General features: G+C 38.3%; 1 protein-coding gene across 3 annotated transcripts in view; it reads right to left on the bottom strand.

Annotated features, from left to right (window-relative positions):
* Nucleotides 1-27,487, bottom strand: part of CCDC170 (coiled-coil domain containing 170) — a 78,798-nt gene that overhangs the window by 28,896 nt on the left and 22,415 nt on the right. For 2 of the 3 annotated variants that reach the window (XM_073219764.1, XM_073219762.1), the window contains exons 4-6: nucleotides 24,903-25,047; nucleotides 20,043-20,228; nucleotides 6,278-6,595 (exon numbers count right to left, since the gene is read on the bottom strand). In XM_073219764.1, the coding sequence (XP_073075865.1) occupies nucleotides 6,278-6,595; nucleotides 20,043-20,228; nucleotides 24,903-25,047 (649 nt within the window). The remainder of the gene's footprint in view (nucleotides 1-6,277; nucleotides 6,596-20,042; nucleotides 20,229-24,902; nucleotides 25,048-27,487) is intronic. The other variant, XM_073219763.1, reaches the window with a different exon arrangement.

Genomic DNA, 27,487 nt, shown 5'->3' with positions numbered 1-27,487 from the left:
TATGAACTAATAATAGATCTGATTTCAGTGCAAGAGAAAGGTGTGCTTGTCTTGGTACAGCACACAAAGGAACCCACAGAACGGCAGCCATGAAGTGACATCCCCAAGACACTGCCTGCTGGGGGCTGTTTAATGATATTATATTATACAAGGTAAGGCGTGCGTTTCTGTGCGGTGGGAAATGTGATTTCACATGTGACTCCAAGTAGGAAGTAAGTCCCTCTCCCTGGAGATCCTTCGACACTTCTCCCACCTCAGAGTTGACCTGAAGAGAATGAAACCAAAGAGACATAGAAAACCTCCACTGGGAGATGGAGAAATGAGCGACCACAACCACAGTCTACACGCCGCCCACCTAAGCAGGGGAACGCAGAATCCTCCACAGACCTCGGTAGAAGACTTCATTTTGAAGCGGGTATAAGGAGCAGTCGCAGGAAGCTAGACTAAGGGAGCACCTGAAGGAAGAAGCAGGCGCCCTGGTGTAGACCAAACTGTGGGACAGGGACACTGGATACGGTTCAATTCCCACTCTACCATGTACCACCATGTTCACCGAAGCAAGCGGTTAACCTCTCTGAAACGTATAGACTTGTCATGATGATCAGATGGGCTGGCTAACTGAGATCATTTGAGTAGCACAATTGGTGTGAACCCAATTGAAGTTCAATTCACTGCATCTATTTTTATCAGCAGCAGCATTACTATTCTAGTTTGTTGGTTCAGTCAAGTCAATCCTATGCTTTTGGCATCAAGAGGTAAAGGAGCCCTGCAGCAATTGTCCTACATCATGTTTCTCAAACTATTTTCAGCCCATAGAGGCTGCTTTTCAACAAGAAGTCTTTCTGGAAAGGACAAATAAGGAACAAATATGTTGCATCAAAGGTGAGTGGTCCCTCCTGCATCCTGTGTGGACCCAAGAGTGTTCTATGGAACTTGAAGACTCAGCGGAGAATAACTTTTAAAACACAGTTTGTAGATGGCTGAACAATGCAGAATCAAACACTGCCCTGCCAAGATTCTAGTTTCCAGAGAAGAGCACGCAGCTGAGAACCTCCGTATAGTTTATATGTCACAGAACTTAGCTTCATAAGCTTCTTTAGGTCTCAGAGCATATGCTACCACCAAATTTTAAGAGCTAAGTTTACATAAATATATTCAAATAAATAAACATTCCAATATGACTCTCTTCTCAGGAACATTAAATGCCAGTGACTGGGTGAACATATGCATCCTGCCCAACTGTGAAGTTGTGTTACATTTTTCATACCAAGGAAACTAAAGAATCAATAAGCCCTTCTTTTTTTCTTAGTATCATCTGTTAACATATCCCTGATAATGTGTGGAACAAAACAAGCCAGGAATGTCAATGCTAGAGATATTGGGACTGTGGGAGGGGCGAGGGTTAATAAAGAATACATACCTCATTTTTTTTTAAAACAGAAAAGGCACTAAAGCACACTACACTTCAAGAGCCAACAGCTTGAATTTTGCAAAGGAAGTCATAATGCCCCAGAAGAATTCTCTACTTCCCCAGGACAAGTACTAGGTGGTTTCACTAGAGAGGTAATTTTGCCCTAAGATTAAGCCAAATGGAAGAGCAAGAGCTCTAAAGTGAAGAAAAAGCCACTTGGGTCACTTAAGGACCAGTGCCTCTTGGACATAAACAACTCTTTTCTGATTACTTGAGCTATCATTTCCACCTAGGAAATACATAAAATAAGTTGTCAGGAACCAGGAATATAATAACATCAATCAAATCTTCCTTCCTTCTTGTCAATATGTGTGTCCAACAGTATTGACTGGCTAACCCTACCCTGCTCCACCTTTGTGCATGTCAGCTTTTGTTATGTTTTGAATTGGGTTCCCTCCCGCCCCCACAAAAAAGAGATAAGCTGAAGTCCCCCAGTACCTCCAAATGCAACCCTGCTGGAAATAGTCTTTACAGAGATAATCAAGTCAAAATGAGGTCATTAGGGTGGGCCCTAATCCAATATGACTGGTGTCCTTTTAAAAAGGGGGAATTTGGACACATAGACACCTCAAAGTAGAAGGAAAAATGATGTAAAGACTCAGAGAATACCATCCATAAGCCAAGGAACACCTCGGGCCACCAGAAGCTAGGCGAGAGGCATGGAACACATTCTCCCTCACAGTCCCTGGAAGAAATTAACCCTGCTAACACCTTGATTTGGGACTTCTAGCCTCCAGAACTGTGAGACAGTACATTTCTGTTGTTTAAGCCCCCCAGTTAGTGGTACTTTGTTAGTAGCTCTCCTAGCAAATGAACACACTTTGCTGGCTGAGAGAGCTAAAATCTCTGTTCACTCTCGCAGATGCCCTTGTTGCAGAGATGACCATGTGACATAATTTTGGACAGTCAAATGTCAGTGCAAGTCTGCTGAAGCTTCTAGGCACACGTTCAGTGTAGTACACTGGAGGACTAAGATTAGAGCAAAAAGAGGAAGGGGAGTTGTGGAGTGCATCTCAGGTCCTCTGGGGCATCAGGCTGGGTCGCCTCAGCACCCAGAGCCACCGGGCTAAGCAGCACTCCAGTGGAGGAAATAAAGCCTTATGTGTGCCTAAGAACAAAAGAGCTGTCTAGATAAATGTCTGTGAGCTTGTATTAATTTGTCTTTAATTTGGGAAATGACATTGAAATCATTCATGATCATGTACTCCCTGTACATAATCAATTCTCATCCAAATCATTAGCCAGTGAGGAAACATCTAAAAGAAAAAAATTTTGCATCAAAACCCTAAATGAAAATCTGAAAATGCCACAACTTCCTGTCATTGTGCAAGAAATCATTATTGCAAAAACACTTGTTTCAAGTGTCCTGAAATTTCAAGGCTAAATAACATCTAAGTAATCTAAGTACACATTTAGAATTCTTGGGAACCCGAGAGTAGAACATTGCTCTAAGAGAGTGGTTTTCAAATGGGGGTGATTTCACCCCTCAAGGACATTAGGCAATGTCTAGAGACATCTTTGGTTGTCACAAAATTGGGGGGGTTGGAGGGAAGAGATGCTGTTGGTATCTAATGGGCAGAAGCCAGAAATGCTGCTAAATATCCTACTGTTACTGTACACAATGGCCCCCACAACAATGGATTATCTGGCCCAAAATGTCAATACTACCAAGGCTGAAAAACCCTGCTCTAAGATAGAGTATTGCTTTTAAAAAGAAAATTAGATTTTGCTATAAGCAGAAAAGCAAGGAACAAGTAGAAATGACTTACTGCAAAAGGATGGGTGGTATCCTGAATTTTGCAGAGAACTGCAGATACAGGAGACTAAACACAAATAGCAAAGGGGTAAATGCGAAAAGCAGTGCTCAGTAAGCAGGAGACGGCATGAAGTGGAGAATTTGCCAGGCCCAGCCTGAACCCATCACTGGGCCTTCACTCGAGTATGACTCAACTGTTGACTGTGCGCTTAGCCACGGCAGCTGGCGGGGAGATGCAGCCTCCTCAACAAACAGATTCATCAATTTGTAAAGCTCTCATTCTTCAGAAACATTTCCAAGACAATATATGAAATCCATTTTCTCCTGATTTTACTTGAAGATGAGTCACGCAAGATGCCAGCTATATGCTTGATTTCAGGCTTTTAAACAGTGAGAGCAGCTATTGAGAAAAAAATTACAGGGTAGGAAAGACAAAGACACTAAAAAGACTCTGAATCATTCTAATTTTTATGGGGACTAGGGGAAGGCATAGCCAGCTTAACCAATTTACATCGTTTTGCTTTAGAAAATAAACATATACACCATGCTGACAATTTTATGCCATCTTTCACATGCTGGAATAAAGATGCTTTTAGGAACACATTTGGAAAAACAGATGAGGGAAGCAATGAAATGAAAAAGAACCATTAGCTATTGAACTACATCTGTTACTCCTCAAGGTAAATAACTTAATGAAGTTTTTCTCAGCCCTATAAATAATTTTCTTCCCCAATCCAGTGCCAATCACAGGCAAAACTGAAGTCACACTCAGGTTCCAGGGATGAACATTTTCTATCCACAAAGAAAATCCTGCGCTTGGATACAGGAGTAACTTGGGTTGCTCCTAGAGCACACATGAATTTTGGAGAATTTCTAAAGGGAATTTTAAGGGTTTTGTCATTAAAGGAAGTTTACAAATGCAACCCTGAACCCTGAGTTAGTGATCGCTGAGTATTTTAGGAACATTAAGAGATGGAGAAGTGCATTTTCACCTGTGAATAAGCATGAATTCAATAGAAGAAATAGGTCATAATGGGATTGTAGACAGAATTTGGATATTATTTGCTTTAAAACTTCATTAATTAGGACTTCAATAATTTGGGTTTGATGATAATTTAAATAGAGATGGGCTAAAGCTGACTCTGCTAACTAAAGAGTCAATTTTTTATAGAAAGAATTTACCACAATATTATTTACTATATTCTCAATGCTGTACTTTTCATCCCTACGACTTATTTACTCTATAACTTCAAGTTTGTATTTCTTAATCCCCTTCACCTATTTCATCTATTCCCCAGCTCCCCTCCCCTCTGGCAACCACCAGTTTGTTCTCTGTATTTATGAGTCTGTTTCTGGACTTTTTGTTGTTGTTCACTTATTGTTCTGTTTTGTTTTTCTTAGATTTCACATATAAGGGAAACCATATGGTATTTGTCTTCCTCTGACTTTTTTCTCTTAGCATAATACCCTCTAGATCCATGCATGTTGTTGCAAATGGCAAGATTTTGTTCTTTTTATGGCTGAGTAATAGTCCATTGTGTATATGTACCACATCTCTTTAACCTATTCATCTATCAACAGACACATGGGGTGCTTCCATATCTTGGCTATTGTAACTGATGCTTTAATAAACTTAGGGGTGCATATGCCTTTTAAATTAGTGTTTTTGTTTTCTTTGGGTAAATGTCCAGAAGTGGAATTACTGGATTGTATCACAGTTCTATTTTTAATTTTTTGAGAAACCTCCATACTGTTTTCCATAGTGGCTGAACCAATTTACACTCCCATCAACAGTGCAGGAGGGTCCCTTTTTCTCCACATCCTCACCAACACTTGTTATTTCTTATCACTTTGATACTAGCCATTCTGAAAAATGAGAATTATTAATAGTATAAACAAAACAAATTAAACAAGCTTCAGTTATTCTTGTAAATTAAACCATTTTTCTCCACTTGTTAAATAGGTCCCCTAAGGGGACTGGAAGGTATAGGCTTCCAGTTATAAAATTGCCAGGTCAAGGGGATGAAAAGCACAGCATTGGGAATATAGCCAATAATATTGTAATAACTTTGTGTGTTGACAAATGGTAACTACACTTACCTGGGTGAGCACTTTTTTAATGTATATAAATGTCAGATCACTATGTTATACAGCTAAAACTAATATTATGTCAATCATCCTTCAATTAGAAAATGATATGTGATGATAAAGAAACAAAGGTCCCCTAGAAGATTGCTCTAGATGTCAACACGTTATGAAAAGGAGGGAGGAGGAGAAGCATGAGCAGCTGCAGTTAATATTTGTCATTGCTATTTGCAGATAGTGTGGTAAGGACTTCATAACCCTTTCTTTTTCATTTAATGCATTCAGCAAGCAATAACCTTAGGAGGCAGATACTGTTATTTATCTAGCAACCCTTATCTGCAATTCCAAAATCCAAAGGGATCTGACACTAGACAGTTTTTTCATAACTCTTTTGCTGCTAAAGTTGACCTGACTGGGTTTGGCAGGAAACCCCGACCTGAAGTGATGGACGCTATCCATTGTCTTGGTGTCCCACGTGGTGGAGCTGACACAGATTTTGCTGTAGATTACGGATGCCGTCTACTGAGGAGGAATGGGTAACACTGCTTTCCCTGTTACCTTTCTGTGTACTCTTTGATCTTTCCAAACCCTGAAAAACCCTGAATTTGCACATATCAGACCCTAAGGGTTTCAGATAAGGGCTGTGGCCCCTGGGCTGTCCGTGTACAGAAGCTGAGGAAACAAAATCTCAGAGGCTGTTATCTCAGGAAACTGCCCAAGGTCACACCTGGAGGGAGGGAGTGTGTGGTAGAGACAGGATTCAGCACAGGTAGCTCGGACCCCAGCACCTGCATCACAGTCAGCTGCGACCTGAGTGACTCCCATACTAACCTGTGGCATTAGGACGACATATAATTGAAAGTAATAAAAACCACATTTGAATGACACTTTTAATTAACTCATTTATTGCATAGGCTAAATGAATGAGTTTACTGTCCTTAAGAAGCTTATAAGCAGCCACTTACCCTTTCCCTGCTCTCTTCCTGGCTGCCCATTTCTCGAATCCTCTCCAAAATGGCGTCCTCCATGGACCCAGTCATGCTCAAGCTGCCCCTAAGAAGGGCTACAATTTTCTCCCTGAATGAGGAGTACTGGCTTTGTGAGGCTGTGGCTGCATCCAAACTAGCCTTCGCATTCTTCTCCAACTCACAAGAGCTTTGCTTCAAGAGGCTCAGCTCCTGCTTCGAGGCGTCCCAGACCCGCTGGCCAGCAAGCAGCCTTTCCTGGAAGAGCTTAACTTCCCTTTCAAGAGCTTCCTTTGCCTCTGTGGCACTGACCAGGTCCTAAAGTGAAAACAGAAAGGGAAGATGGTAACATTAGCGGCCAGTGACGGGCACCTGCATTTGCTTTCCATGCACTTGCCTTACGAGTGACTTTGAGGAGTTAGGGTCAAATGCTCATTCCATTCTTAATGCTAAATTCTCTACTGTCTCTTCAAAAAGCTATTAAATTGTAAAGGCAATGACAGGTAAATTTAGGCCTGAAAAAGAGCAGGGATATAAAATCAGGACTTGAGAAAGAAGGAAACTGACACATAAGCCTGTTCTATGTGGACCTCTAGAAAGAGTCAATAAAAACAAATCGTTGGCTAATGCACTAGTAGATTCAAACCACATACAGAAAACGTTTACATAATTATCTGTTCTCAAGTGTGATATACAGGGAAATTGATTTAGGACGCACAGTAAGTCCTCAGTCTTAACTAGGCACTAAAAATTATTTGAATAAAGATACTTACTTCATACTATTCTAAATAATAGAGTAGCATTACCATAAACACATCATGGCATAAAAGAGAATCAGATCTTTCCTTCAATATTCATTGACTGTATATTCCCTTGTCTCACACAGACAAAACCAAAACTGAGAGAACCTGAAGAAAGGAGACAAATAGCTAGCAGTTTGGTGGGTGGGAGGATCACAAAGTGAGGAAGATAAAGTACTATACTGAGAACGAAATTTTAATGAATGTACTATGTATTATTAGATTCATAAAAATAATGAAGGGCATAGGGAAGGCTGACAATTTCAGCTGTGGGCAAGTTCACTCTGGATTCAGTGAGACAGAAAAATGATTACTGAAAATTTTGGGGGTAAAAGGGCTTATACCCAGCTTTATTCTCCTGGCGGCAGGTCAAGCACTAGAACCCCATCTGCTTCCAGGCCAGTCTGCATGTAGCAAGCCCATCTCTGACTCTGGGCCACCCCGCAACACTGGGCAGAGCTCTTTATATAGTCAGTAATAACTCACGGCCCACACGTGTGCAAGCTTGCACCTGCGAGCACTGCACGTGCACAGTGGGCAAGTAGACCAGGACCAGGTGAGAACCCTGGCCGTGGAACTTCCATTTTCTCGATGGGTTACCTCTGCACCAGTTCTATTTACCACAATCTAAAATGGTCCAAAGAGGCAATGTAAGGGATATCTTTAAAGTTCATTAAAGAAAAGAAAAACACTTGTTGACATCAAGTTCCAAAATACATGAGTTCACATTAAATAAGATTAAGCAGTTGTTTAACTAGCACTGCTATGGTATTACTGCCTAGGTAACTGGCAAAAAAATATTTTGTCTTTTATTAAAATTAGTAATGTAAGGGTCAAAAACAACTAAAAAGAAACAATATATTTGAATAACAGATTCTACCTCTAAAGTGGCCAGTAACATGTCAGGCTGCTGGTTAAAATGTAATCATCCCTTTTACATCAGAACCAGACTTTAAAAGAAATTTGTCTTCACTAACAGCCTGGAGACAGGAAAAATGTCCCTTGAAATGCTACTTCCTACCTTTTATGAAAAGGTAAGTATCTTACCTCTTTTTTCCCTTCTGGTGATTTTTTTAAATCAAGGAAGTCTCAGGCATCAATTTGAAATAAAAGTCATCAAGTGGCTAGATAGTTAGAGAAGGCTGCCCTTTTCAGATGTAATAACTAACCTAATTATGAAACCTATTTTGTGAAATGCTTAGCTTTTCAAGGTCCTGGCAACAGCTTCATTTCCCTATCCCCTTTCCTAACTAGTCCTCTGCAGAGAGGCCCCACTACTGCTGCTGATTAAATTATAGCCCTTAAAAAGTCAAGGACACTTTATCCAGAATACAATATTTTAACACTTTACACATTTCTTTTCAGATAGTAATACAAAAGCTGCTCAATTAGAGTAACTAGTATCAGCACTGGGGGTAATAAATCGGGCCTGTATTTTATTCAGAAACTGCAATCTAATGTGTGGTTAGAAAATTGAGGTGCTAAATTCAATGAATCGGGGATGAAAATTAATTTTAATTCCCTTAGAGTTCTAAAACCCTATAGAATATTATATATTAACTTTTATATTGAAATGAAATCCCTAATACAGAAGAGAGTTACCTTGACACCACAGAGTGATATTTTAAACCAGGTGTTTACAGAAGGTTCTCAAAATACACAAAAAATACATCAGACACTTGAGTACTATAGATCTACTGTCAGTTTGGAGTAAACTAATCAACTGGCAGCTTACACTGGGAGAGCAATGGATGCAATTAAAATATTCATCTATGAGGAATTTTTTCCACCCCAATATCAGCCGGTTGTCTCTCTGCCTTAGAGACATGGGCCAAAACAGTCCTCTAACAAATTCGGAACACCAACACTTATATCTAGTAAAAATCAGAAAATTCTTTTGTGATCATAGAATAGAGAGGCACAGGGAAGCAGGGCAGATATTTTTCTGGAACATTTCAGCCCAGTGAACTATATGCTGTTTCTCGTATGAAATTCAGGACTTGGGAGCCAGTGACCATGCCTTCGAGTTGGCTGCTCCCCCAGTGACCTGCTTAAGCATTTCAGGATTCAGGGGCACTGGGCTGGATCACTGGAAACAGATGTCCTCAGACTGCAAATGCAATTACCTGTAGAGCTATCAGGAGTCAGCAGCTAGAGTGGAGTCTGGTTGCATGGCTACCTCAAGGATACACTGAAGTGACATTGGTATCACTCACCAGGACCTGGGGACTGCTGTCAGACCACACTGACATGCAGGACAAGAAACAAGCAGCTGCCTCTGAGCAAATCAGGGCTGACCTCCACCAAAGAAAGTACATTTGCCAATGAGGTCAGGCCCTACAGAGTCCGTGACGGGGATCACTTAAAAATATTTTTCAATTAATGAATCTTTATATTCAGTCCTACTAATGTAACAAATGAATAATGACCCCTTCACAATTAGTTTTAACAAAACAATTGTAAATACTATGATTAATGTTTTCAATAACTTCCCAATTAAATGCATGTCTGCATTAAATTCCCAACTAAATGTATTAAGTAATGAAACCCTTCAAAGGTTTGTGTTCTTAAAACACAATTGATGCCTATCATAATATTGTTATTTTACAGACTTGGGTATGCATGAGATCAAACTGCCTCTCAAAAATGCCATGGCCAATTATCATCAAGGTAGAGAACCTGTGACTGGAGCATAATTTACCCAAACCTAGACAAATTTTGTAAAATTAAAACCAACTGGTTACCTCTGTCTACTGCAGTTAAGACTAACAAACTCAGAAAGTCTTCCAAGCACTCTGATATACTGCTGGTAGAAGTATGAATAGGTAAAATTCTGGCATAAATATCTAACAAAATTTAATATTCACATATCCTATGGCCCTGTAATTCCAGTCCTAAGACTATATCTGTAAGAGAGATTACTAAATTTGGAAAATGAAGTATGTGCAAAGTTATTCAATTATACCAAAAGATTAGGTAGTACACAAATATTCATTGATAAGTGACTGCATAAACAAAGAAAAGACATCCATACCACAGAACACTATGTAATCTTAAAAATAATAGAGGAAATGTTTTATGTACTGATATGGAAAACTCTCCAAAACGTAGTTAAAAAAGTAAGATGGCTAACCATGTGTCTAGTTCCATCTTTTACCTACATAAAAAGAGAGTCTCTGCAGGCCCTAGCCACAGCAATCAGACAACACAAAGAAATAAAAGGCATCCAGATTGGCAAGGAAGAAGTCAAACTGTCCCTGTTTGCAGATGCCATGATATTGTACATAAAAAACCCTAAAGAATCCACTCCAAAACTACTAGATCTAATATCTGAATTCAGGAAAGTTGCGGGATACAAAATTAATACACAGAAATCTGCTGCATTCCTATACACTAATGATGAACTAGCAGAAAGAGAAATCAGGAAAACAATTCCATTCACGATTTCATCAAAAAGAATAAAATACCTAGGAATAAACCTAACCAAGGAAGTGAAAGACCTATACCCCGAAAACAACAAGACACTCTTAAGAGAAATTAAAGAGGACACTAATAAATGGAAATTCATCCCATGCTCTTGGATAGGAAGAATTAATATTATCAAAATGGTCATCCAGCCTAAAGCAATCTACAGATTCTATGCAATCCCTATCAAAATACATAGAGCATTCTTCAATGAACTAGAGAAAATAGTTCCAAAATTTATATGGAACAACAAAAGACCCCGAATAGCCAAAGCAATCCTGAGGAGGAAGAATAAAGGAGGGGGAATTACACTACCTGACTTCAAGCTCTACTACAAAGCCACAGTAGTCAAGACAACTTGGTACTGGCACAAGAACAGAGCCACAGACCAGTGGAACAGAATAGAGACTCCAGACATTAACCCAAACATATATGGTCAATTAATATACAATAATACAATAATTCCCACATACAATGGGGAAATGATAGTCTCTTCAACAGATGGTGCTGGCAAAACTGGACAGCTACATGTGAGAGAATGAAACTGGATTATTGTCTAACCCCATACACAAAAGTAAACTCAAAATGGAGCAAAGACCTGAATGTAAGTCATGAAACCATAAAACTCTTAGAAAAAATCTCTTGGACATAAAATGAGCAACTTCTTCATGAACATATCTCCCAGGGCAAGGGAAACAAAAGCAAAAATGAACAAGTGGGACTCTATCAAACTAAAAAGCTTCTGTACAGCAAAGGATACCATCAGTAGAACAAAAGACATCCTACAGTATGGGAGAATATATTCATAAACGACATATCTGATAAGGGGTTGACATCCAAATTATATAAAGAGCTCATGCACCTCAACAAACAAAAAGTAAATGAGCCAATTAAAAAATGGGCAGAGGAGCTGAACAGACACTTCTCCAAAGAAGAAATTCAGATGGCCAACAGGCACATGAAAAGATGCTCCACATCACTAATCTTCAGAGAAATGCAAATTAAAACCACAATGAGATATCACCTCACACCAGTTAGGATTGCCAACATCCAAAAGACAGACAACAACAAATGTTGGCGAGGATGTGGAGAAAGGGGAACCCTCCTACACTGCTGGGGGGAATGTAAACTAGTTCAACCATTGTGGAAAGCAATATGGAAGTTCCTCAAAAAACTTAAAATAGAAATACCATTTGACTCAGGAATTCCACTTCTGGAATTTACCCTAAGAATACAGGATCCCAGTTTGAAAAAGACATATGCACCCCTTTGTTTCTCACAGCACTATTTACAATAGCCAAGAAATGGAAGCAACCTAAGTGTCCATCAGTAGATGAATGGATAAAGAAGATGTGGTACATATACACAATGGAATATTATTCAGCCATAAGAAGAAAACAAATCCTACCATTTGCAACAACATGGATGGAGCTAGAGGGTATTATGCTCAGTGAAATAAGCCAGGTGGAGAAAGACAAGTATCAAATGATTTCACTCATCTGTGAAATATAAGAACAAAGAAAAAACTGAAGGAACAAAACAGCAGCAGACTCACAGAACCCAAGAATGAACTTACTGTTACCAAAGGGAAAGGGAATGGGGAGGATGGGTGGGAAGGGAAGGATAAAGGGGAAAACGGGGCATTACGATTAGCACACATAATGTAGCAGGTGGGGAGACACGGGAAAGGCAGTATATACAGAGAAGACAAGTAGTGACTCTATAGCATCTTACTATGCTGATGGACAGTGACTGTAATGGGGTATGTGGGGGGGACTTGATAATAGGGGGAGTCTAGTAACCATAATGTTCAAGTAATTGTACATTAATATCAAAATAAAAATTAAATTAAAAAATTTTTTAATTAAACTTAAAAATAAAAGAGAAAGTCTTTCTAGAAATAAGCACAAACAACTGCCAATTCTGAGTATGTCTGGAGAAGGGAACTGTAGCTGGGAACAGAAATGGAAGATGTGACAGAACAATGACAACTATGAAAACACATAGGGAATTTTGGTCCATTTAAAGTGCTGGTCAACAGCGATAAGAAAACAGACACACACACAAACTTAGGCTGTCCTGTTGGCATCATCAACCTTAGAAAACAATAGGAATTCAGCTTAGGATAGAAATTCTCATTATTGACAAACTCAGAAAAAGCTGGCAATGAATTCAGCTGCCCAAGAGGCCACTGGGTTCCTCGGCTTTACTACAGTACTGCAAACCCTGTGCCCTGAACTGGTCAGACTGTGCCTGGAGGACCATGGACAGTTCCCAGCTGGCCATTTTAAGGGAAACATCATCAAAGTGGAATGGGTTCAGCAATCCACACTAGGATTAAACCCACAATAAAATTATTTATGTAATCATGTAATTTTACATGTTCTAATCTAAACATGTAGAATGAATCTAATGCAAAGCATTGAATACTTAAAATGACAGAACAGTATGTAAATATTAGAAAACTTGATATTGTAAATACAATAATTCAATAAAACTCGGAAGTAGAAAGGGGGAAATAAAACGTAGGAAGCATTAAATTTCTTATATTTCATGGAAGAAGTGACCTCAGATTGGTGAATCAGGAATAGAAATTTACAACTTTATAGTCTTAATGGTAATTATCAGAAGTTAAAACGAGCACATAGGAGTGAGGCTAGACATGGAAGGAGAGGTTTTAAATTTTAGACTCTTACAACTTTAGACTCCTATGAACAGTTTAATTTTTTTATGTGTACATATTATTTTAGTGTCTATTTTCATTTTAATTCCTCACCCAGAGGTTAGAATTCTCTCAACCAAACAAATGATAAGAAAGAAGGTTCAAGTAAGAAAAGTTTGAAAGCTCGGGCTGTTTACAGAAGAGACTTAGAATCCATGATAAATGTCTTTAAATGCTTGAAGGTTAGCCCTAAGAAAAGAGATTTCCATTTTATTCTATGAAGTTCATTAAGATAGAATCAATATGAGGCCATGAATTACAGGGGTTCTGATCCTGACTTGCTACAATGAAGAACTATCAAACAATCACAAATGCACACAGGAGGTGGACCTCCTAGTAGGTAGTGAGTTTCCTGCCTTTGGGGGGGCTCAAGGGAAGGCTGGACACTAGCTAGACAAGGACATTTTAAAGATGATTCCTATTTCACATAGAGTGTTAAGTGATCTAGATTCTAAAAGACCTCACAGTCACTTCCAACATTATGACTCTAGGACTGGAAAGATTCCTTTAGAAATGTATCTTGTCTAATGTTTTCCCACTTTCAGGAACTATTTCCATATGCCTATACTCCTTAAAATTTTTTATGTTTATTTTAATCCTTGGGAAAAAGTAAATAACTAGGAAAGAAAAATAAAAACACTGAGCATCAATTATGTACTGGCTATGTCCTGAGTACTTTATGTAAATAATATCATTCATAATTATAATGAGATAGGTCCTTAAATTATTTTCCTATTTTGCAGACAAGAAACTGAAGTTCATTAATTCCACTCCTAGGAACTTACCTGAAGAAACATGATCCTTGATTCAAAAAGACATATGCACCCCTATGTTTATCACTGCACTATTTGCAATAGCCAAGATATAAAGCAACCTAAGTGTCCATTAGTAGATGAATGGATAAAGAAGACGTGGTACATATATACAAGGGAATATTAAAAAATCCTCCCATTTGCAACAACATAAATGGATCGAGGACATTATACTTACTGAAATAAACCAGGCAGAGAAAGACAAATACCAAATGATTTCACTTATTTGTGGAGAATAAAAACAAAACAAAACAAAACAGAAGGAACAAAATAGCATCAGACTCATAGACACAGAGAAGGGACTAGTGTTAACCAAAAGGGAGGGTTTGAGGGAGGGGGAAGGAGATTAAGGGGCACAATAATTCACAATCACAATATATATAGGTTGGTCACAGGGATGGTAGAACAGCACAGAGAATACAGTTAATGATTCTGTAACATCTTACTATGTTCATGGACAGTGACCACAATGGAAGGGGTTAGGACTTGATAATATTGGTAAATGTTGAACCCCTGTGTTGTATATTTGAAACTGACATAAGATTGAATATCAATGATACTTTAATTTTAAAAAAAAGAAAGAAAGAAACTGAGATTCAAAGAAGTCAAGCCATATGCCTCAGATCACACAGCCAAGTCATTCTGGAGCCTGAATAAAAAACCCAAGCGCCTTGCCTCTTAACCACTCTTCTGTGTGTGACTCTCTCCCGCTCTCACCTCTGAACACTCACCACTGCAGGATAACAAACCAAGCAAACAAAAGACAAGGACATTCCTCCAAACCAGGTCTGCCTGACTCCAAAACAAGTCTTCTTTCCTAGCATCAATTCTAGCTACTAGAATTAAAGAAAATGTTAACACTGTAAAGGAAAAGAAGCCGTTTGAAATCCAATGTGTATGTTTAATTTCTGATCCACTGATTTGAATGTCTACGGTCTATAGGAAATATGCATTTGGTTCATGTAGGTAAAGAGCCTACTTTTCTCAACGTTGCTTTATTTCAAGATAACCCAGAGAAAAGGTACCAACCTTGGATAGTTTGTAAAATTTACCTCAACATTAACTACTAAAGATTTTCAAGTAATATATTTTCCAAATGTATAAACCTGGATTTTTATTTGGGAAATTTTCATAAAGGAACTTCAATAGAGTAATTAAGAAAATCAGAAAAGCTGAATTTGGGAGAAACAGAATCCAGCCCTACAAGTACTGCCTCTACAGTTATTCTGGACTCCACTAATAAAGTAAGTTTCCTACCTCAAAAACAGCTTTAGAAAGCATTATGAAGACTCTTCCTGAGACCATTAATATGTCAGTAAAGCCACTTGACAGTATTTTTCAGTAGTAAATCTTTGGAGTCCAAATCCTATGAATGAGCACTTTATTAAAGACCTCAAGTTTTTTTATTGCCCATATTTTTTTACAGCTTTTATTATTTTGGCAGGAACTTCATCCCAAAGGGAATGTGTTTCCCAAGTCTGAACAACATTGCATCAGTCATTTACAAGTAAAGAAGCTTATATAAGAAAAGGAATAAGTTCTGTATTTTTTTTCCTGTGGTGTTACAACACATTTTCTTTTCCTATAGCATATCTCCTGAAATGCATTTTTATACATAAATATTAAATTATTCCTAATTTTTCAAGGTATAATAACATAATTATTATTTATAATCAAATTAAAGTTATTCTTTCACTGAGGAAATGTGCATAGGTATTTACTTTATTCCACAGACAATTTTTGGCATCAGACTTATATGTAGGATGTAGCTGTGAATATATATGTAAAGAAGATTATTAATGAAAGCATAAGATGATGACCAGGGTTCAAATCCCAGATTTGCCACTAAATAATTGTGTGAACTTGAGCAAAATACATGACCTTCCTGAGCACTTAGTGTAATGACTATGCTAATGGTGATTGATAAATAGTGACTACTATACTAGTAATTGCTAATGTAAAAAGTCTGAGAGCCTTAAACTTCACTCAGAAAATTTACTGGTAAATAAAATATTGAAAGTATAATTTTGAAATAATTTTATGTATATTGTAAGACAAAGCAAAAGAGTAATTATTATAATTAGAATTGAAAGGTATAAAAACAAAAGATATTAAGAAAACATTAAATATAATTTTTAATTAAAAATACCAATATTAACTTATTACTAAAAACATATTTCAAGCTCTGTCCACTGAAAGAAATGACACCTCAATAGCAATGAGCACACCTAAAGCCTAAATCTTGGTTTCTAAGCACCATTCTCCAGGAAACAGAATGAAAGCTCCTTAGAAGATGGGCTGGTTTTAATTCTGTGTCCTGAAAATTGTCAGAGAACCTAAGGTGTCATCTTCTGTCAGAAAACAAGTAAGTCTTGAAAGACTTAAAGGAGTCAGGCTACAAGTCACAGAGATCATCAGGAAGGGGCTCCAGCTAGGAAAATTTAGGAGATTTGGAGGGCAGAAAAAGAATAATTGATTACAAACAGTGACTAAATAAAAATCCACGTGCCCATAGAATTGAGAAAAGTAAAGAAAAATAAAAAGCTTTTCTTTACAGAAGAATGCCAGCTAATAAGTAGAAGGATTAATAAAATCGGAAAGCTACCATTCTGCAACCCTGATATAAGTTGATCTGGGCAAGAATTGATGGATGATAACATCATTAGGTAAAGTCATTGAGGACCAGAAATAACTGCCAATTATCACCCCACAGATACCTTACTTAACTGCAGAAGAAATAAATGTAACTTTACCCTTAAACAGATGGGCAATCAAATTTAGTGTCAGCAACAAAGGAGGATAATCTAACATTGTCTGTAATGTGATTCGATATGAAGTATACGACTTTACGTTTGAAATATTCTTGCCAAAAATATTTAACCTGAATCCAGTCCTGCCTCTAGATCTAACTTGAAGTTTACCAGATATAGAGCAACAAGTTAAACAACATCATGAAGAAACAATCAGACCACTACTCTGGACTTTCCCAAAAGCTGATGTTATTTTTTTAAAAAACTGTAGAAGGCTAAAAATAATCAACAAATGCAATGAATGAACTTGGATTGGATCCCAATTTGAAGAGAAAACAGCTATAAAACATTCATGAATCTGAATGTGGCATGATATTAGATGATTATTGGTTGTCTCTTGCTATGTGACAAATTACCCCAAACTTAATGCCATACAACAAACATTGCATAGTTTCTATGGGTCAGGAATCTGGACAAGACTTAGCTATGTATTTCTGACTTGGGGTCTTTCATAAGGTTATAGTCAAGCTGTTAACCAGGGCTGCCATCTTCTCAAGACTCAACTCAAGGAGATTCACTTCCAACTTCACTCACCTGGTAGTTGACAGGCCTCAGGTCCTGGCCACATGGACCTCACAATGGCTGCCTGAGGGACTTCACCATGTGCAGGTGGCTTCCCTCAAGAGCAATGATTCAAGAGAGACCAAAAGAGCATATCTAAGACAGAATCCACAGTGTTTTTATAACTCAATCTCAGAAGTGAAATCCCATCACTTCTGACATATTCTATTCACTAGAAGTGAGTCATTTAGTCCAGCCCACACACAAAGAGAGGGAAATTAAACTCCACCTCGCTATATTATCTGTTTGTTCAAAAAAATAAATTTTGAAATTTTAGAAAACCCAAAATTGTTCCCACAAAGAGGGCTCCTTCTACTGCATCTCATCAATTCCAGAACGCCATTCAGCCTGCGGGACACCCCTGGATCCTCACACTTCTCAAAGCCTTTCCTTTGCACATTAGTCTTACCAAGTTTTAAATCCCATCTCCTTTACTACTTAACTGTCTCCTGTGTATTTTGTTAACTGGTTGCACTAGCTTCCTTTTGCTTCTGGAAACCACCAAAAGATGTATGGTTTTGAAAACCACCACAGATAATAATGTGGCATTACTGTTAATTTTTCAGATGTGATATTAGTTTTGCGGTTATGTAATGTCCTTATTCTTAGGATACAAATACTTAAGGACTCAGGAACAATACACATGATGTCTGCAACCTATTTTCAAGCAGTTGTGCAAATATGTGTGTGTGTGTGTGTGTGTGTAAAAGTAATAAAGCAAATAGAGCAAAATGTTAACAAGTGTTGCATCTAGGTGGATGATAGATATGTATTCATTGTATTCCTTCACCCTTTTCATGTATTTGAAATGGTTCATAAGAAAAAGCCACAGAAAAATAATTTAGGATTGCCGTAGACTGAATTTTGTGTTACCCTCAAAATACATATGTTAAAGCTCTAACACCCAGTATGATAGTATTTGGATGTGGGACCTTTGGGTGGTAATTAAGTTTAGATGAGATCATGAGGGTGGGGCCCTCATGTGGGATTAGTGCCCTTATAAGAAGAGATACCCAAGAGCTTGCTCACTCTTTCTGCCATGTGAGGACACAATGAGAAGGTGGTCATTTGCAAGTCAGAAAGAGAGGCCTCACCAGGAACCTTTGATCTTAGCCTTCCCAGCCTCCAGAACTGGGGGAAATAATTGACCATTGTTTAAGCCACCCAGTCTGGGGCACTTTGTTATGGCAGCCCCAGCAGACTAAGAGAAGGGTGTTGAAATGATTGGAGTTGCCTGCTAACAGTGATAAAAATCTTTGCTTTTCCACAAAGCTAACGTGTCAGGAGAAGAAATCCAGCAGTAAGAAGAGTTTATTGAGGCAGGGAGTTGCAGGGCTGGAGGGCTATGGAGGTGGAAATTATTGTCATTAATGTGGATCACTTTCACACCCCAATGTCCCGTCTCACTTCAGCTTGGCGGTGACATCACTGTAGACATGGAAAACCCAAAATTGTTCCCACAGAGAGGGCTCCTTCTACTGCATCCCATCAATTCCAGAACGCCATTCAGCCTGCGGGACACCCCTGGATCCTCACACTTCTCAAAGCCTTTCCTTTGCACGTTAGTCTTACCAAGTTTTAAATCCCATCTCCTTTACTACTTAACTGTCTCCTGTGTATTTTGTTAACTGGTTGCACTAGCTTCCTTTTGCTTCTGGAAACTGATCATTATTATTAATCCCTTAATTAGTTCCTTGTTACAAAAACTTTTAAACACAATTAAAGGATTATATAGTGTTAAAGAAAATACAGTATTAGTTCTCACACTCAAACAGGCTCTAGCTAATTTGAAAAGATCAAGCACTTCATTGCATAAATAAAAGTTAGAATTAAGAGACACTTCCCTTTGATAATATCTCTTACAATTACAAGACCCAAATAAAAGTTAGAATTAAGAGACACTTCCCTTTGATAATATCTCTTACAATTACAAGACCCATATCCTTCGACCCAGCAAGTGTTCTAGGATTTTGTCTTACTGATACATTCTCATGCATGAGAAATAATAGAAGATTACTCATAGCAGCCTTGTTTATAATACCATGCAGAATATTACTATTTGGTGTTTCAAATCAATAAAAAGAGAAAATACAGTGTGCAGAGTATGTTGCCACTTGTGTTAAAAATTAATAAAAAGAATAAATATATGTACATACAGAATATTTCTAGAAAGGTACATAAAAAATGGTTAACAGAGGTTGCCTCTGAGGAGAACAACTCGGTGTCAGGAGGAAGGGGCTGGAACAAGGCTTTTCACCATATACTCTTGTGTCCATTTAAAATTTTGTATCTTGTGGCTATATTATCTGTTCAAAAAAATAAATTTTGAAATTTTAGAAATCCTTAGAGCTTAACCAGTGTAAGACATATTCTCTACAAACTCTTTATTTTAAAGTGTTTTGTTTTGTTTTGTTTCTAATTAGAAAAAACTATGTATGAAATAACCTGTCCAGGTCACTGGGTCCCATGCTGCCCCCAGCCGTCCTGCTGAAAGCAGACTTTGGAAGTAATGTGAGCATGCTCACCCACATGTGGTTCTCAATTTCTGCCTCATGAACATGATCACAGATGCACACACACTTCCACATACTGTACCTGGTTCAGCTTGTCTTTCTCTTCAGTACAGGAGGCAGCTTTCCTCTGCTCTCTGTTTACTTCTGAAACCAGCCTCATGAGAGTTTCTCTGCTAGCTTTTGCCTCCATCTCATGGACATTTACAGTCTCTTCAAGAGTAGCAATTTGTCCTTTCAGAGATGCATTTTCCTTGCACAGCTCTCTAATCTGAAGAGAAAGCATTTACAGCTGTCCTACAAAAATTAACAATTTCATGCCACTTCCTCTAAGCAACTCCCAATGACTGTATCACCATATGAAAACAGCGAAAGCATTATACCCTGATCCATTCAAAAGATTACATTTGCAAAGGCAGCCTCTAAACCCTTTTGTTATGTGCAGACCCAGTGATGAAATTAAAGTCAATCCAAAGGTGGTTACAAGGCAACAAAGATGAGTTCAACCAAAAGCATTCTGAACACAGAAAAAGTATCAGCAAGCCTCTGGCTGCTAAACAATCAAGGGGAGGTGATGTTCTACAGAGGTTACTGCAGGTGAGGAAGCAAGGGAGTTGTATTCAGCCCACATCCACTGGCACCAACTGCATGCAAGGTGGTCCCTGGAATGGGGTGGGGAGCAGGTGTGGGAATACAGAGAAGAAAGCAGGACTCTCTTTTTTAAAAAGAAAATCCTTCTAATTAATCTAAGCATAGAAAACTCCTGAGTAACATGTTCAAACAGGGGTTATCATTGGTATTAGCAAGCCTTTTCGTCTGTATTGTGCATTTGAATTGTTAACTGGGAACATTAATGAGATTTGTAGATTTACAAGAAAGTCACATAAAACCAGACAGGCTTCCTGCCCCCAGGGAACCAGCCATGCAGACAGCTCACTCTCCACATGACAGGGTCAGCATTTGTGTAAAGAATACCTGGAGAAGTGACATATCTTGAAGCCACAGTAATTCGTGAACATTGGTGCCCTGCTCCCAGCTCATGTCATTCCTTCTCTCTTAAACACTGTTCCTCATATCCTCAGGCTCACTCCCTAGTATCTCTGAAAAGCCCCCACCTCAGAGAAGCACACGTTGGCCAGTCAACGTAAAGTGGCATCCCACGCTTCTGACCTGCTGTGTTCTCTATCCCTACATTCTGATTGGTTTTTCTTCAGTGCTCCTTTTACCACATGGGATAATACTAGATTTGTATCTGTTTTTTTCCTCATCATCTTTGGCTCATGATAATGAAAACTCTAGGAAAGACAGACCTACCTAGTCTTGTCTCACTTGCTGCTTGTCCTAGAACAGCACCAAGCATACAGGAGTCACTCAGTAAATATTTGTTAAATGCATGAATGAACATCAAATAAGCTCTTGGGAATGCCTCCTTGGTTCCTTGGGAGTGTGTGTGCACTTGTGGTCATGAGGCGCATGTGGCTGTAAACGTGAGGGGACAGCTTTGAAAAGTAAGGAGGGGAACACCTGGTGAGTGTTAATCTAGACAGCAGCCTTTCTGCTCTTGGCAAGTCTTTTTTTTTTAAGACAGGCACCTGCTCAAGTGTTCAGGATGCTAAAGCTCTAGGATCTCAGTATCTGTTATAAAATAAGGGTCTGTTATCCAGGTATGGCGAGGCCAACAGATTAGGAGACAGTTGCCATAGAAAGATAGCCTGTTACTCAAGAGGAAGGGCCATGCCATGACATGGAGGGCCACACAGGGAAGCACCAGGGCTGGTCAGGAGACAGAGGGAGTGAGGGGAAAAGGTAGGCAAGAGTCTTCACTGTGGCTTCCACAGAAAGGAATGGGGAAGGCAAGGTAAGCAGGCTTGGGATTGGCTACTTGGAATGATTTGCGCAGGCTCTGGAGTGTTGGGGTTGTCCCTAGGTATGTGGTACCTGGCTCTAGGGGTGATTAGAGAAGGTGGAGAGGGGCCCAGAGTATCAGAGCCTGACAGAGGAAATGTTGGGGTGGGGACTCTGGATCATGGTTTGCATATGAAAGCCATGCTCCTAGGAGAGTCATTTACTAGGAACTGGCTTACCTGGGATCAGCAGTCTCTGCTGGGTCAGGAAAGCCCCAGATGTCAAAGCGATAGAAATACAGAAAATAATAAGGCATGTTTAATGAAGTATCAACACCCAGATTAGCACCTGGAGATTTTCTCTAATGTGGGAGCTTCTCAATTCCCTTTTCTTTTCTCCACCCCTTGGCTTTAAAGATAATCCCCTGAACTACAGTGAAAAGTAGACTTTTATAGTCAGGCTCCTGATTACATGTGAGCAACAGGGAAGAGGAGGAGATGCATCCAGGATCCTCAAGGGTATAAGGAGACTCTAGCCCTTAGAAATCAAAATCCAGCAGTGAGGCAGTACTCCTGAAGATGAAATTATTTTGTGCTTTCAAAGAGTATAAGTGGGGATCTTACGAATAAACAATTGAGAGATGGCCTCTAAGAATGGCCACATGGATTGATGGACAATATTGAAGAAGACAATGGAAAGATAGTCCATGCTCATGGATTAGAAGAATTAATATTGTTAAAATGTCCATATTACCCAAAGCAATCTGTAGATTCAATGCACTCCATATCGAAATCTCAATGGCATTTTTCAAAACAGTGTGGTGTTGGCATAAAAACAGACACATAGATCAATGGGACAGAAAAGTGAGCCCAGAAAAAAGCCATGCATATGTGGTCAATTAATTTATGATAAAAGAGGCAAGAATATTCAGTGGAGAAAGGACAGTCACTTCAATAAATGGTGTTGGAAAAACTGGGTAGCTATATGGAAAAGAATGAAACTAGACTATTATCTTACACTGTACACAAAAATTAACTCAAAATTAAAGACTTGAATGTAAGACCTGAAACCATTAAACTCCTAGAAGAAAATATAGGTGGTAAGCTCCTTAACATCAGTGTTGGCCATGTGTTTTTGGATCTGACTCCAAAAACAAAGACAACAAATGCAAAAATGAACAAGTGGGACAACATCAAGCTAAGATAAGCAAAGGAAACCAACAACAAAATGGCAAGGGAACCTACTGAAAGGCAGAAAATATTTTCAGATCATATATCCAATAAGGGGTTAATATCTAAAATACATAAAAAACTTATACAATGAAATAATGAAAACAAAAACAAAAAAAACAAGCAATCCAATTAAAAAATGGGCAGATCTGAATAGACATTTTTCCAAAGAGGGCATACAGATGGCCAACAGACACATGAAAAGATGTCACTAACATCTAACAAATGCAAATCAAAACCACAATGAGATATCACCCCTGTCTCTCAGAATGGCTAGTTTCAAAAAGACAAGAAATAACAAGCATTGGCAAGGATACAGAGAAAGGGGACCCTTGTGCACGGTTGGTGGGAATGTAAATTAGGGCAGCCACTATGGAAAACATATGGGGATTCCTCAAAAAATTAAAAATACAACTACCATATGATCCAGCAATTCTTCTTTTGGGTATTTATCTGAAGAAAATGAAAACACTAATTCAAAAAGAAATACGAACCCTTACGTTCAGTGCAGTATTATTTACAATAGCCAAGATATGGAAACAACCTAAGTGTCCACTGATGGGTAAAAGGATAAAGAAGATGTGGACATCTTATTCTGGTTACAACCTGTGTGTGTGTGTGTGTGTGTGTGTGTGTGTGTGTGTGTGTGTGTGTGTGTGTAATTCAGTGGAAAATGGATATCATATATATGTAATGAAATGCTGCTCAGCCAAAAAAAGAATGAAATCTTGCCATTTATGACAACATGGATGGACCTAGGGGGTAAAGTGAAATGAGTCAGAGAAAGAAATACCATATGATTTCACTTACATGCAGAATCTAAAAAACAAAACAAATTAACAAACAAGACCAAACAAAACTCACTGATAGAGAGACAGAGTAATGGTTACTGGGGTGGGGCCAAGTTTGGGGGTAGGCAAAAATGGTAGAAGGGGGCTGGGAGGTACAGACATCCAGTTGTGAAAAGAGTAGATTACAGAGAGGTGATATAAAGCATGGTTCTGTATGTCAGTACGGTGACTACAGACAACAGTACTGGAATGCATATTTGAAGGCTGCTGGGAGAGTGAATCTTGCAAGTTCTCATCACAAGAAAAAAATGTTTTTGTAACTTTGTAGGGTGATGGATGGTGAGTAGACTTACTGTGGTGATTGATCACTTTGCAGTGCATACAAAACAAGTGTCAAATCATTACACTGTAGATCTGAAATTAACATAATGGTGTATGTCAATTATACCTCTATTTAAAAAGAGGTTGGGTGCATGGAAATCTGTCAGGAAACAAGGACATTAAAGGGGTGTGAATAAGCAAAGTCATGGTGAGACTCAAGCACTTTCAGGTGCCCTAATGTATCACCATGTGTCAAGTGAATTACTCAGTTGATATAATTAATTTCTATCTTAATCTACCATTAGGGTAGAATTTTTACACTTTGTTTCAATGTAAAATTTAGAAGTATTTTAGAACTAACTGTAATTTTATACTCAATATGTATCCCAAAAATACTACATAGCTTCTTTTGGTGTTGGTTGTGTGTGTGTTTCTGTCTGTTATTAAAACAAAAAGAGTCTTCCTAAAATAGATTATTAAAATGAATAATTAATTGTATTTGACAACCTAAATATATTTTAGACAAAACAATTAATCCCTTCTGGAGAATAATTCATCCCAAATAATGCTAGAAAGGATCTTGGAATTGAGGCTCAGAGAAGTGATGTGGTTTATCCCAAGTCACACAGTCAGTTAATGCTGCACTTGGGCTACTGACCCCTTCTCCCGCCACCCCATTCTCAACCCCTGCACTACCTTTCATGGCACATGTCAGAATGAACACTACATTCATAGCATTTTTAATCTGCATAAAAATACCTTTAGAATTAAATCTTCATCTGATGCCTTTTCATTCTTCTTGTCTGGATCTAAGCAATCATGCAGTTGAACTAGAAATTCTTCCTGTTTCCTGCAATTCTCCAAGGCTTGATTCTTATTCTCCTCCTTTTCCTTTAAACACTTTCTATGGGGCAAACAATAAATAATTTGTTTTACCACCATTTCTAGGGTGTTAGAGCTTAAAACCTTCTGTGGGAGAGAACCAGTCATCATGCTCAACACAACACGGTTTCCCAGGCACAGAGCCCATTACTCTCATGCAAGCCCTGTGAGGGAGGGAGAAAATCGGAAGCAATTTTGGAGTACCTACACTTTGCAGAAATCTTAGATCTAGCAACAGCAAGGGAGACAGATTCCCTGCCTCTTGTCCTCAACCTTTTAGGATCTGCAGAGTGACACACAGTCTTTAAATGACACATGGATCCATATAGTCATGGATCTCGGGGCTTCTTGGGAATGAAGGAGAGTGTTGTTACACTGGTTCTAGGGGGTCATGCTTTGTTTTACTTTCAAAGGCTATCCACTAATCTATAAGGGTTGGTTAAGGCAAACCTTGATTCATGACCAAGCACAACTATAATAAATACATCAGGAGCAGGGGATGTTCCCACCTCTGGAAAAGAGAAGTGTTCAGTCACCAGCAAGGATCTTTATTAGTTTCATACACCCAGAGTTTTAAAGAATATTGGAATGGGTCAGTTCTCAAGGAAAAATCAGTCAATTTGTGCTCTGCTATAAACATTTGATTTGAAATCTCAGATGGGTTTGCTGAAATAGCATGGTCTATTTCTAATGTTTTAAATGTTAGCGATTAAGAGATCATCAAAAAATAAGACATATTTTAAAGGCAAATTAGAATCATTTCAGTAATTTGGTATCATTTTTTCAGTACTCTAGATAATAAACATGATTATTGCTTTCTCTTTTTATCATGTTGAGTGTTTACTGTAAATTCTTTCACTCTATTCAAAGATTAACAAAGCATGTAATTGCATATACTCAAAAACATATCATATTTCTATTTAGAAAAATCTTCAACAATAAAGGACCAACATCAATATATCTCTAAGTTCTTATTTTTAGCATATGAAAGGTAATATTTATTCAGTCTCTTTAAGTCATGAAAGGAACAGTTAATGCTATGGCTCAGACTGATTTATGTATATGATTCAATACATTCACTCCAAGATTCCAATCTCATTTTTCCATTCTGAGCATTTCTAAACAAGTTCTATTTACATATCACTGTGACCCAACAAACTTTCAGGAATCTACCCTAAGGACATAATCACGTAAATGTACATAGATATTTATTGTATCCACTTGCAATTTTTTGAGTGGGACTAACATAAGTGTCTTCAGGAAATAGGAAAGACTACTGGTTAAGTAAATTTTGGTATTTCAGGCAATGGAATATCATGGGCCATAAAAAAATGACATAATGAATGCTTCTTTAAATGTCTATAACATATTAAGTAGAAATAGTACATTATGTGATGTCATTTATGTACAACTGTCTGAAAATCTGTTCAACAAAATGTTAACTATAGCTTTTCTGGGATCTTAAGATTTTGAGTAATTTTAATCTCTTTTTGACACTTTTCTATATTTTTAAACCCTTTTCATAATGAGTATAGGTCATTTTTATTATTCATTTATTTAATAAATATTTATTGGGCACTTACTCTGCAACAGGCCCTATTAAATAAGGTATTAAACATACAGTAATAAACAAAACTGATAAACATCCTTGTCCTCATGGAGCTTACATTCTAGTTGGAAAGACAAACAATAATCAAAGTACTAGTGTATGTAAAGTGAATGCTATGCTATAAAATGGCTAGAGAGAAAAGATTAAGTAAGAAAGGGGATAAGACATTAGGGGAGAGTGGGTTAAAATTTTAGATGTAGTTTTTCCTGAGAAACCTCACTGAGAAGGTGAGTTCTGAGTGAAGGCATAAAGGAAGCAGAGGGGCAGCCATGCAATATCTGGGGGAAGAGCTTTCCAAGCAGGGATTAGCAAGTGCAAAAGTCCTGCAGTAGGGTCAATACCCAATCATACTGGTCAAGGGACAGCAAAGCCAGTGAGTTGGAATGGAAAGAATAAGGGAGAGAATGGAAGCAAACCAAGGTGAAGATGGCCTTTAAGGTCATAGATGTTTTGTCTTTACCTGAGTGAGAAGAAAAGTCATCAGAGGTCTTTGAGCAAAAGACTGATATGGTCCAACTGTGTTTTAGCAGGGTCATTCTGGCTTCAGGGGGCTCAAGCAGAAGCTGGAAAACCACTGAAGCAGCTACTGCAAACGTCCAGGTGAGAGATGATAATTGCTTGGATCAGGTTAATGGCAATGAGCGTGGCAATGGGAAGTAGTCAAAATATAGATGTATTCTAAAGGCTCAGAGAATGGTATCTGCTTAAGGATCAGACTTGGAGTGTGAAAGAGGAAGAAACTAAGTATGTTACCAAGGTTTTCTACCTGACTAACTGGAAGAATGGAATTACCATTAACTGAGATGAGGAAACACACAGCAGGATTTTGTGGAGCTCAGTTTTGGACATGTTA

The sequence above is a fragment of the Manis javanica genome, chromosome 13 (assembly GCF_040802235.1).
Source record: "Manis javanica isolate MJ-LG chromosome 13, MJ_LKY, whole genome shotgun sequence".
Lineage (NCBI taxonomy): Eukaryota > Metazoa > Chordata > Mammalia > Pholidota > Manidae > Manis > Manis javanica.
The sequence above is the reverse complement of the archived record's forward strand: the minus strand, read 5'-3'. Positions and strand labels throughout refer to the sequence as shown.